A 12,920-nucleotide genomic window follows, 5' to 3' on the forward strand; every position below is an offset into this window, starting at 1 on the left:
CTAATTGCAAAAGAGGAAATGCATAGGTTTACAAAGGACACCAATTATATTGCAAATGCAGTTATCAGATTATGAAAAAATGTGGTACAGTGATATGTATGCTTCATTAACAGCTTAAGGAACAAGAGGACAGATGGATCATTATAAATATGAAGTAGTGACCAACATATAGGATATTTCTGATATCAGGAAGAACTGCCATGGGACAGGAAAATATCTGGGAGTCCTTTGGGCAACCGCAAAGTCACAGGGTCTGCTGATACAACAGCAGTTTGTTGTCTGCGTTTGGAATGGAAGGAAATGCTCAGTTTCAGTTTGAGGCTATGACAATCAAAATGTTAATTTTTTTTCATCCAATTCCGCGGGCCTCTGAATTTTCTCCACGGACTTCAAGGGGCCTGTGTACCACAGGTGAAGACCTTGGGGAGAGGCGGAGCCACCCAAGGGCAAAGGATCTCGCAGGAGGCACTGAGGTCTGCTTGGCCCCCTGAGTCCACACAGGGGGTGTGGGTCTGTGTCCAGACCCCACCGAGCCCTGCCTCGCTCCTCCTGCCTTGGGATGACCTGCGTGACTTTCTCTGGTGGTGGTGTTTTCTCCCCTGAATGGTGTCTGGTCGCTGCAGTGGGACTTACATGGCCAGGATGGTGATCGGCGGGGACAGTCTTGGCTACTGCCGAAGGGCTTGCTGTTGGCACTGAGGGGGAAAATACGCCACCCCCAAATACACCACTTTGGCATACTGATTATTTTGAATTAAAGTTCCTTGGGAGACCGCCAGTGCAAGAAAAACATTCTGACATCCCTTCCCCCGCCCCTCCACCGTGAAAAGCAGGAAATAGATCTCCTGCATGGAGGTACCCTCCCTGTATCAGGAGGGCAGAAGGCGTCCTTATCACCCGCGATGGGAAATCCAAGGCCAAGAGGGCTGTCTCAACAAACCTTGCGACTTCCTCACTAATCTACTACCCCAAGCCCGAACTTCTCTGTCTTATCAGTCCTTCACAAATTCATTGTTTGTCTGAGAGGCACAAAAGCCTCCTGCTTTGGTCACTTCTTGGAGCCTCACACCTTTGGGGCTCCTGTAGGTACAATGCTAAATTTGTTTTTCTCCCGTTAATCCTTCTTACGTCTATTTAAGTAGGAGGCCCGCCGAAGGACGTCGAAGGGAAGAAGGGACAGGTTTCCCTCCCCTGCAGCATGCTGGTGGCGTCGGTTGGCGTGTGAATCACAGCACTTGGGAAGGGACACAGGCCAGGGACTTTCACAGGGGACAGGCAGGGCTCCCCTCAGGGCCAACACTGAATACAGGAGGGCTGGCTGGTCTTTTTGGATAGAGCCCCGGGCCAGACGGGACCATGCTGAACCAAAGCTGGTGGCTAGGGGCGGTGTCATGGGAAAAGGACGGCTCTGCCGAGCACCGACTAGGGGCAGTGACGAGCACTCTGTGCCAAGCATCCCTTCCTCGCCACACCCCCACCGGTGACACTTTACAGATGGGAGCCGGGGGTCCCGGGTTCCAGGCTGGCTTTGGGATGTGGCCAAGTCCTCTTCCCTCTCCAGGCTTTAAGTTCCTCATCTAAATGAAGGGTCGCACGTGATGTACCTGCTGCAAATGGCCATGTGTTTGGAGGGCCAGACCCTGCCCGGGACCCCCATCCCACCCCAGTAGCTATACTTCTGTCCCCTCCCTCCCCTGCCCTGCGAAAACCGCTCAGGCACATACTTCACACATAAAAATTGCTTCTCGGGGCGACTGGGTGGCTCAGTTGGTCAAGCATCCAACTCTTGGTTTCAGCTTAGGTCATGATCCTGTGGTCATGGGATCAAGCCCCGCATCGGGCTCTGCACTCAGCATGGAATCTGCTTCAGATTCTCTTTCCCTCTCCTTCGCACTCACTCACTCTCTCGCTCAAATAAATAAATAAATAAATAAATAAATAAATAAATAAAATCTTAAAAAAAAATTGCTTCTCATCAGAAGCAGCTCAGGCTGCACACCTAGAAGTGGCTGAGCTGGGGCCACGTCGGTCTCCTTTCTCCCATGTCAGTGTTCTCCCCACCACGAGAAAACACAGGGTGACCCACCTGTTCAAGTCAATGTCGATTGTATCCTTACCTTGTAGGCCCCCATGAGACCGTGGCGGGCCGAGTCTCCTCTGGGGAGCCCCACCTTCTCCAGAGCTGCTTCCGGGGAGAAGCTGCAGTCCACGAAGAAGGCCACCATGACCTCCAGGGGCTCCATGTAGTCCTCCAGCGAGGTCAGGCTGCCCGTGCAGGCACCGAACTCGTACTTCTGGAACTGGGGACAGCCCGTCCTGGGGACACAAGGGAAAGCTCACAGGCCCCAGGCCCAAGACGGCCCCTGACCATGCATTGTTTGAAAGGGTAGGGGAGAGAGAAGAGGATGTCTGGAGCTGAAGTTTCAGGCACCTTGCTGGCATCCTTCAAATCATGCCAGATTGGAAACCAATAAATCAGCGTGCATATAATGTACTCCCTGCTCCCACCCCATTACATTTTCTATAACCCCAGCCCAAGACCAGCCAAACCAGCAAGAAAAACAAAACAAAAACAAAAACTCTGCCATTGAGGCAGGGCTGGCAGACCAAAGGGACAGAAGACACATGTCTCAAGAAGTTTCTAGCGCTATAGCAGTGGGTGAGGCCTCTCTCTTTCCTGAAAGAAACTTCCGTAGAGTTGAAAGATTCTGGTTATAAGCCTATTCTTCACTCACTCCAAAATCATTTTGCTCAGCCATTCCTTCATGCCAGGCACAAGCCAGCTGATGGGACCATAGTGATAGAGGGGAGAGGGGACACCGGCCCGGCCCCGAAGCAGCATGCAATCCTACACTGGCAACACAAAATACTTGCAACACGGAGCAGTTAGTGTTAACAGTCCAGGTAGAGGAGTGACCCAGAGAAGGGAGAGATCCATTCTCTCCCACAAAGGGGGTGGTGCTGGAGCTGGGTCCTGAAGGATGAATAGGAGCTCACCAGCCGCACAAGGAGGAAAGCACATCCTAGGCAGAGGGAACGGTATGTGAACAGCATGGAGGCATCAAACATGTGACCCACTGGGCGATGATCTCCTCTAGGAGTCCCCAAGATGGCAGCATGGGGTGTTAGGGAAAACATAAGGACCTGACCTCAGGTCTAGATGGGGTTTCTGAGGGACCCTCCCACCCCGGAGTCCACAAAAAGATAAAAGCAGAATGTTATTGAGAAGCTTTCTCTTTGGGGAGAGGACTGGGGATGGCTGGAGGGTCAGGAGTGGGGGAGGACACTCAGCCGGGGCCAGGTCACTACAGGTTTGTCTGGTTTTTTTTAAGACTTTATTTTATTTGTTTGAGAGAGATTGAGAGCACACACATGTGTATGAGCAGGGAGAGGGGGAGAGGGAGAAAAACAGACTCCCTGCCAAATGCAGAGCCCAACACGGGGCTCGATCTCACGACCCTGAGATCATCACCTGAGCTGAAATCAAGAGTCAGATGGGCAGCCAATGGAGCCGCCCAGGTGCCCCGCACAGGTCTTGCTATCAGGCTAAGGTGCAAGGCACGGGAAGGCACTGAAGATTGAAATAGGGAAAGTCGCTCTGGGGGGCGAGTGGGAGACAGAGAAGATGGAAGCCTGAGCTGGGGCGGTGGGAGCAATGTGGGCTCCCTGCAGTGCTTCTGTGGAAGCAGTCAGTGGGGCCATGATGCAATATGTTCTATTCCTAAGTTTGGGAGGACACACTGCACAGTGTCAATAGTGCTATCTCTGGACATGGTTCATACGAGTGTTTTTATTTTCTTTCTTGTGCTGTGCGGATGGGGTTCTGGCCTGGGTGATGAAGTGGGTGGGTGACAGCGCCAGCAACATTTCTGTAGCCAGGAAGGAATTTTCTGGGTGATCCCCAAGATTTTTCCCAGGGCAGGGGCACGGGACAGGAGCAGGGGTAGGGATGGGAATGGAGGGGAGGACAGCTCGTTCCTGAGCGAGTCATGAGTGAGGCTCTGTGCTGGGCACGGAGGGTCCCTGTGGCTGGACACAGAGGTCCCTGTTGACGCTCCCAAGCATTTTACCTGGGGTCCAGGACAGCGTTCGGGACAGGCGAGGGCCACGTGCCTGGCTTGCGGAGGCCCAGCAGGGGCAGAGGGCCACTGCTGGCTTGGCAGAACTTTTCAAAGGCTGGAGCCAGGGACTGGTGCAGGACCACCACGCTGGCCGGTCGGAGCCCTGGGTTTGGCGACAGAAGAGACACATGCTTGGTCAGTTGCTTCTTGGTAGAACCTTTTCATTGAACTCTTTCTTGCAGCTCAGCACCGAAAAATGCCCGTAAGTGTACAGCTTGGTGAATTTTCAGGAATCGAACACACCCAGGTCACCAGCACTTAGGTCAAGAAACAGAACATTATGAACGTCCCAGAATCCCTCTGGGCCCCTTATGGTCTTCACCCCAGCCCCCACGGCAGACACTACCCGGACTTCTACAGATTACTTTTGCCTGTGCTTCACCTGATGGAATCATACACCGTGAGCCTTTAGCGTCTGGTTTCTGTCACTCAGCTGTACGTTTAGGAGATCCATTCATACTGCCGTGATTGACAGCAGCTGGTTCATCCTCGTTGCTGGGTGATATACTCATTACCACAACATACTTACCCAGCCCTGTTGCAGACAGACATTTGAGTGGCTTCCGGTTTGGGGTTATTACCAATGGTGCTACCATGAGCATATTAATACATGGAATTCGGGGTCCGCATGTGTGCATTTCTGTTTGGCATAGACCTAGGGTCTTGCGGACAGGCTTGCTGCAGCGATGAAGGAGGACCCCCCACTTGCATGCCACGACCTCCCCTGGGGTAAACAAACCTGTGTTTGAATCCTGTGCGACCCTCAGCCTTGGTACTCCCATGGATGAGATGGCAGTCACGACACCCACCTCAAAGAGAACCCTGTGAGTTCATTCCTGTGTGTGAATTACCCAACACACAGGTGTACAGGAAGCGGGGGTTGGAGTTACATTCATTCAACGGAATCTTGTGTAGACATTTAAAATTATGGTACAGAAGGAATCTTTCATGATACGAAAAGATGTTTGTAACATAGGGTTGAAGAAACGATACCAGATAACGAAACAGTGTGTTTGGCATATTCTCCTTTTCATAAAATTGATGAGAGAAAGAGTTAGAAGGAAATACATCTACACGTTAATCCTGGTTATCTCCGGCGACAAGACTGGGTGATTTTTTATGTTCTCTTTTGTGCTTTTCTCAATATTCTCAAATTTATGTAATAAATAGGTAGCATTCTGTAACTGGAGAAAAAACAAACAAGAAAAGTTATGGTTTTTTCTTTTTAAAAAAGGATTATTTCCTTTAAAGAGGCCATCCCAAAGAAAAACATAATCATGCTGTTTTGGAGAAATAAGCTAGCTGACAATTCTAAATGCTCAATTTGCTATATCAACATGTGGACATCTCTTTTCCACCATGATACTGTCCTCTAATATTTCCAGGGTACTTATTACGTGCCAGGCTGTCTGTGGGAAGTAATTTATAGATGGAATCACTTGTATTTTATACACGAGGAGAACAAGGCTCGAAGGGATGAGGTGACATCGTGCAGCTGGTATGAGGCACGACCAGGATTTAAGCCTGAGATGGGGGGACCCCCAAGTCTCTCTCAGGTCACCACGGGGCTGCAGGCACTGGGCCTCCCTAGGGTGGGTCCACCACCCCCTCTGGCACCTTCCTCCTTGGGGATGGTAGAATGAAGCAGCTGTGACCATCCGCAGGGAAAGTTCTAGAACCGGCTTCTGCTCTAATGACCTGGAACTGACCTCAAACCCTCAGTGCCTGCTAACGCTACAGATTTTCAAAACGAGGGCAGACTGGACACTTCCAGCCCCTGAAAGCCCAAGGAAGCTGACTGCACATCTCGAGCAAGCCCAGCGTGTCTCCAGAAATAATCTGGAGTGAGGTGGAAGGGAATTCAGCCAGCCTAGAAGCCTAGCTTTCCTTAGCCGCTCCTTCCTCACCTCCAAAGCCTGTTGGGAAAGCAAAGTGGATTTTTAACATCACAAATCAGACAAGCTATTATGTGCACAAAGCTTCTTTGCTTCCCTTTTAATTAAATGCACTTCAGAGGGCACCGTGTTTTGGGTTTGTTCATCTCCACTGCTGATCGGAGAGAGTCCCCTGGTTGTCCCCATTAGCAACAGGACACCAAGAGAGGGCTCTGTGGCTGGTGGCTTTTTGGAAGGGGTGGTGGACACATGAGGGGAGGGTCTGAAGTGATTGCTGCATCCCCTGGGTCTCTCGAGCTCTATCTAAGGTCATGATGGCTTTTTTCTTTGTGAAGAGAAATGAAGTGAGTCTTCTGAGGCCTTTTACCTCAACACAATGTTTCCCTTTTTTTTTTTTTTAAATATATTTAATGATGAGAGAGAGAGAGAGAAAGAGAGAGAGAAGCCCCTTTAACATTCCTAATCTGATGTAAACCCCTGGGGAAGGACTATGGAAGACATAGTCCCAAACTGGGGTGTCCAGCCATCCTGAAGAATGAGCGTCTTTCCTTGTGGTGCTTTCCATGACAGCAGCCAACTTGGATTGACCATCTTGCCCACACGAGCTCAAGTACTCCTCCTGACAGCTCCTTAGGGAGGATTGTATTGTTACGTCCAGTTTCCAGGTGAGCTTAGAGAGGTCACACAGCTCACCCAACAGCTATGGCCAGTAAGGGGCCAAGCAGGGACTCGCACCCAGGCTCTCCGATGCACTCAGCTCTCTTGGCTCCTCAAGTTCTAGCGAGCAGTAGGGTTCAGCTGGTGTTTGCTTGTATGTTGTGTGTACGAAGGGTTGTGGGAGACCACTACCTTGGTGGCTTTCAATAAAGCACATTCCCCCGTGTTCACAGCCCTGAGTGGCCCCTTCCCTGTTGACTCTGTCCTTGGCTGCATGCCTTGCTTTGACAATGGGACATTAAGATGTATGACACAGCAGGGGTTTGATATGTGCTAACTAATTACAGCTTGTCCTCCTGGATCCTGAGCTACCTTGTAAAGAAGTTTGGCTACCACTGCTGGGGAGGCTTCATGGCAAGAAAGAAGCATTAGGCCAGCCCCGGGCTGCTCCAGATCCTCCCAGTGGACACTCCAGACACAGGAGGAAGGAGCCATCATAGATGGTCCAGCCCCAGCAGACAGGACACCACATGAAGCAGAAGAACCACCCCGCTAAGCACAGCCTCATTGCAGAATATGGTTTAAGCTGCTAAGCTTGGGGGTGCTTTGTTATGCAACAATAGATAATTCTACTGGCCCAGAAATAGCAACAGAGCCAGACGTGTCGATCAACAATGAGAACTGTCCTGATGTAGCACTTTAAACCACTCTGCTGGCTCTCCATCTGGCAATTCCCGTTACCAGAAAAGTCTTCCTTGTCATGAAATTTTGCTGGGACTCAGGTCAGTGACAACCTGGATGTCTATTTTCCCTCACAGGACCTTTCAGAGCCTTGCGTGTCACTCGTCACTCCGGGAAGAGACTGGGGAGATGGTGCAGAGGAGGCCAAAACAGGGATACTTGGTCTAAATCAAAGCCAGCTTAAAATGCAGTGTAATCTGGGGGCACCTTTCCCCAGAGGGAAAACCCACAGCATCATCTGAGGCCATTGGCCGTTCTCCCTGTGGAGGTGGGGTGACCGAGCAGAACTGTTGGTGCTGAGCTGTCCGATAAGGTTTTCACACCTGAGTCTTCTGGCCCAAGGGCCAGACCTCCTTCTGTGAAATTAAGTAGCGACCAGAAGTAATATCCTCCTGCCCTTACTTCCTGTTTCCCAAGCCGAAGCTAGAAATCTCAGGAATTCCTGGGCCCAGCACAGCTGGTATTTCTAGGGATTTTTTCTTTCTTTTTTTTAAGCATCTGGCACCACTTACCCCCAGCCATGCCAGACACATTCCTGATGTTTGGTTTCTTTTGTAGAATCAGGGTCCTAATGGCAGGGGGAAGGTAGGACTTCAGGTGGAGTGTGAAGGTTATCATGCCGTCCTTGAAGGGGCCAGAGTCTGGGTGAAGGAAAGAATGGGGACAAAATGAGAAGCACAGCTTTCCCGAAGGTGGCAGATTTGGCGTCAAGTACTACCACCCCCTCTGGCCCTTCCTGGTCGTGCCCCGAGTGGGCATTGTTTGGAGCAAATTCTCCCCCCACCCCTGCCCACATTCCCAGTCCCTTCATATCTCAGTTGCTTTCTTTCTTCTTCTTTTTTAAAAAGATTTTATTTATTCATTTTGAGAGAGAGAGAGAGGAGGGGCAGAGGGAGAGGGAGAGACTCTCAAGCAGGACCCTTCCCACTCCCCGCTGCCTCACCGGGCAAGCGCACAGTCAATGCAGGGCTCCATCTCACGACCCCGAGATCATGACCTGAGCCAAAACCTAGAGCCAGATGAACCACCCAGGCACCCCCTCATGTCTCAGTTTCTAATGAGAAATTCCCAAAACTTCAAGGCCTTTGCTCAAGCCCCTCCCCTGGCCTGGAACGTCCTCCATCCCTCCTTCCTGAAGACCGTCCCATTCCTCAAAACTGGTTGGAAGCTTCCCCGTCTAGGCAGCAACCCCTAGGCCCACCCTGGCTGCTGCTGGGCCTCGGCGTCCCCAGGGTGTTCTTTGAGCCACTGACTTCGGCCTGATGTTTTCTTTGACTCTGAACCCCCCCCTTTCTCTTTCCCGGGGACACTCCAAGTACCTGGAGAGCAGGGCCACCTCCTGGGCCTCTCCCAGGGCTTACACAGCGGAAGCACACAGCACACCAACAACACTTATGCTCCAAAGAACAGACAACAGCATGCCACGTGTACTCACAAATGAAACAAGAGGCCAGACTTTCTGTCTACGTGTGACTCCTGTTATTTAGATTCGGGTGCCCAGAAGAAATGGATTTTATGTTTTCTGCTTTATAATCCCTGCCGCACCCCCCTACGACTCTAGGTACAGGGCCTTACAGAGATTTTTGGTGAATGAATAAAATCCTGTAGATTTTTAAATATAGAGATTTTTAAATATAGAGATGATGTCAAAGCACTCAGAAAGGAATCCTGTGTGTTGACTTCCTGTGAAAATTAATAAAAGGAAACCTTTAGTTTATTTCAGTTTATAGTTTAAAATGGAGTTGGGAGGCCAGCAGGGGGCGCTCTCGCACCCTGCCCCTGGGCCTACCCTGCAGAAGACCTACACCTTGCAAGTCCCACACTACTTCAGCTACTATCTTACTGCCCTAACAGGAGGAAGAAAGGTTTCCTCTCCCACAACACCCCAGTCAATGACAGTCACCGCTCAGCCAGCGAGGAACCACTACACGTCGAACCCCCAGTTTACTCCAATGGACTTTTTTGTTTCTCTAACAGCCCTCCCAACCTCCCCCTTTTCTCTGGAAAGGAGCTCCCTCTCTTTTGTTCCCCAGACTTGCCTCTGGACTTGCCTGTGGTTTGGTCCCAGCTTGCTTGTCCTGAATTGCAATTCTCTGCTATCTCCAAATAAACCCATTTTTGCTGGTAAAATAGCTGGCAGTTTTATTTTTAAGGTTAACACACTCTAGAAAGAGGTTTTGATGTGTCAGCAGAATCTAGGGCGAGGTAGATGAAGAAAGGAAAAAAATGACAGAGAAGAAAAGTGTAGCATAGCGAATATGGTCAATAATATCGCAATCCTTTTGTGTGGTCAACAGGTGGTGACTATCATTATCGTGGTGAACACTGAGTAATGCATATTGAATCAGTATTTGTACACCTGAAACTAATATAACATTTTATGTCACCTATATTTCAATTACAAAAAAAAATCTAGGGCCAAACAGTCACATTGTGTCAGCCTCCAATATACCACATGCCTAGCACCGTGCCTGGCACAAAAGTGGGAGTCCAGTGTTTGTTGAATGACTAGCTGACTGCAGAATGGATGAAAGCAGGAATCTAGGACAGTGTCCACAGTGAAGGTTCTGGACAAGCAAGGTTTTCCACAACCCTTTCTGTTTTTTTCTTAAAGATTTATTTATTTATTTGAGAGAGAGAGAGAGTGAGTGAGAGAGAGAGAGAGAAAACACAAGCCAGGGGTAGGGGCAGAGGGAGAGGGAGAAGCAGACTCCCCGCTGAGCAGGGGGCCCGATGCGTGGCTCGATCCCGATCCCGGGACTCCAGCATCATGACCTGAGCTAAAGGCAGATGCTTAACAGACTGAGCCACCCAGGCGCCCCTCCACAACCCTTTCTATCTAGAGAAGAACCCAATGAGATTCCAAACCACCAATGTATGTTTTCAACTCCAAGTTTATAGATAGAAAACCGGACAAACCCTATAGCCATTTTAATGGAGAATTTGAGATTGTATGAAAACTCTAACAAACAAAAGGTAAGAAATAATTGCCCTGGAAGGGGTAGAGATGTATTTTAAACCAACGATGAGTGCTTTAATAGCCACAGAACAAAGTGCTTCAGGGACACGGAGGAGAGAACAGTTGGTCCCACAGGGCTGAGGGGGTTGTGTGCCTGGAGGATCAGGGGAGGTAGGATTCCATTCCCCAGTTGAAGATACTGAGGATTAAAGCAGCTGCTTTGGCAGGTCAAGCCTGAGCTTGCCTGCTGGCCTGAGAGGGCCCTCCTGGACGTGGCGGGCCTGACTTCTTGGCCAAGCATCCAAGGCACCAGCTGAAGTCCTGATGTCTGTGGTTCCCCAGGGCCACAAAAAAAGGCTTAGCCCCTCAGCCAGACACTCAGCAAAGGTCAAAGAGAGAGCCATTCCACAACCGTGTGGGGATGGTGGCCAGACCCCTCTGATAATGGCCTTCACTTCATATCTGTAGGAGAGAATGGATTTTACCCCAAACCTACCAAATGAGAGACCCCAGGGGTGCCTGTTAACCCTTGCCCCTCATTATTATTACTCAGTAAGACAGCAGGTGGGAGTGGGGTGCTGTTTTGCCAATAAATTGTAGCCCAAGCACAAAAAACCTGAGGGTGATTGCCTTTCCTTTCTTTTATTTATTTATTGCTTTAATATAAATTTAAGTGGATCTAGGTCATTCCTGTAATAATGTTGCTTTCCTGGCCTGGAGATAAACGAGTGTAGTTTGAAATTCTGCCCTGTGAAATGCGCACTGGGAGTGTGCCAGGCACGTGAACATCACCCACTGTGCATGTCAGGAGGGAAAGAAGGCTGAGAACCCCTACCTTACAGTCATCCCCTTGAAGCAGGGGTCAAACAGAGCATGAAGGGCAGGCTCACTGGCTCCTGCCAAAGAAGTGCCTTCAGTACACCACCTGGAGAATGCCCTATCATGTAACAAATGATAGCAGTTACCACCCCACCGTATATGAGACCCACTGTGTGCTAGGCACTGTGCCAGACCCTTTTCCCTCATTGGTTTACGACCATTGGTTCCTCACCACTGCTCCATGAAGAAGACATTGTTAACCCCATCATGGGCAAGGAATGGGTCTTGGGGAGATCAAAGAAGCTCCCTAAAATCCCATAACTAGTAAATGGTAGAGCTCAACCCCAAGAACAAAGTCTAAGTTCATGCTTATTTGACTGATATCTAACCTTTCTATGTCTATGTATATATGTATCCATCCATCCATCCATCCATCCCACCATCCATCTTCTGGTGTTAATAGGAATCACATCCTGGGGCACTTGGATGGCACAGTCAGTTAAGTGTCTGACTCTTTGTTTTGGCTCAGGTCGTGATCTCAGGATCGTGAGATCAAGCCCCATGTCAGGCTCCATGCTCAGCGCAGTCTGCTTCAGATTCTCTCTCCCTCTCCCTCTGCCCCTCCTGCTCATGCTCTCTCTCTCTCTAAAATAATAAATAAGTAAATCTAAAAAAAAAAAAAAAAAAAAGAATCACATCCTCAGTAGGAATAGCAGGGACCTTCCCCTTTTCCTGCACGAGGTGATTCCAGAGCCAGAGTCTCTTGAGTCCATATGTTTCTCTGGGAACTGAACCCAAAGGTAGAGCATGGGTTCAAACCATGTAGACCAAACAAACTGAAGTTTCTCAGGCTTTCCACCAGGGCCTCCAGTGAACTCACTGCTGAGTGGCCCTGAGGGGTCCAGGTGCCTCAATGCCCAGTGAGGTCTTACTCTAAGTAAGGGATCTAATCAATAAGCACTGGATGGATCCTAAGAAGCTACCTTTCCACTGCGAATTCTCTTTTCTCTTTAGAGAGTAACAAACTTCAAGCCCACAAATATCATTCCCTAGCCTCGAATATACCAGAAAGGGGCCCACAGCCCACCAATTCCTTAGAGGCATCTGACACAGCCCAAAGCTCAGTGTAAAAATATCTCAGCTATGCCTGTCACAGATGACTGAAATTCCACCATTAGAAAGTCATTTCTCTGCTTTACCCAAGTAATCCAGTTGTAGGAAGGCATGCTCCAGATGTGCTCAAATAGTGGGGCCGAATGATGGGAGCACATAGCAGTCCTATTTGTAATAGGAACAATTCAGAAACAACCTAATAGAGGTTGATCAACTACAAGGAGGACTGGTTAAATAGAAGAGTATCTAAACTATGGCACATCCATACCATACAATGAGATACTATGTAAACATTAAAAAGAATGAGGCTACTCTAAACACCTCATATGAAACAATTTCCCAAAGACATAAAATGAACAATGGAAAATGAGTAAAATGAATAATGTAAGGTAAAGGTATTCTCTGTTGAATAACACAACCATGATGCATTCAAATCCATGTAGACTGTCTCTGGAAGGTTGGAGAAGAGCTGTGCCTGCAGAGAGGGAAAGTAGGTGGATGGGGCCCTCAGCAGGAGTGTGGCTACCACACTGTATTTTATGCAAATGGCACCCTCTGGGGTTGTGCCATGGGGTGGCCCTGAGGGAAGAGGGATTTTCTGTATTTATCCTTTCT

General features: G+C 49.3%; 1 protein-coding gene across 1 annotated transcript in view; it reads right to left on the reverse strand.

The window, feature by feature from the left end:
* Positions 1 to 8,032, reverse strand: part of DGLUCY (D-glutamate cyclase) — a 40,124-nt gene extending 32,092 nt beyond the window's left edge. The window contains 3 exon segments of the mRNA XM_021679917.1: positions 2,118 to 2,316; positions 4,071 to 4,224; positions 7,927 to 8,032. Of these exon segments, the coding sequence (XP_021535592.1) occupies positions 2,118 to 2,316; positions 4,071 to 4,224; positions 7,927 to 8,032 (459 nt within the window).
* Positions 8,033 to 12,920: the final 4,888 nt, after the last annotated feature.

This window comes from Neomonachus schauinslandi, chromosome 9 (assembly GCF_002201575.2).
Source record: "Neomonachus schauinslandi chromosome 9, ASM220157v2, whole genome shotgun sequence".
Classification (NCBI taxonomy): domain Eukaryota; kingdom Metazoa; phylum Chordata; class Mammalia; order Carnivora; family Phocidae; genus Neomonachus; species Neomonachus schauinslandi.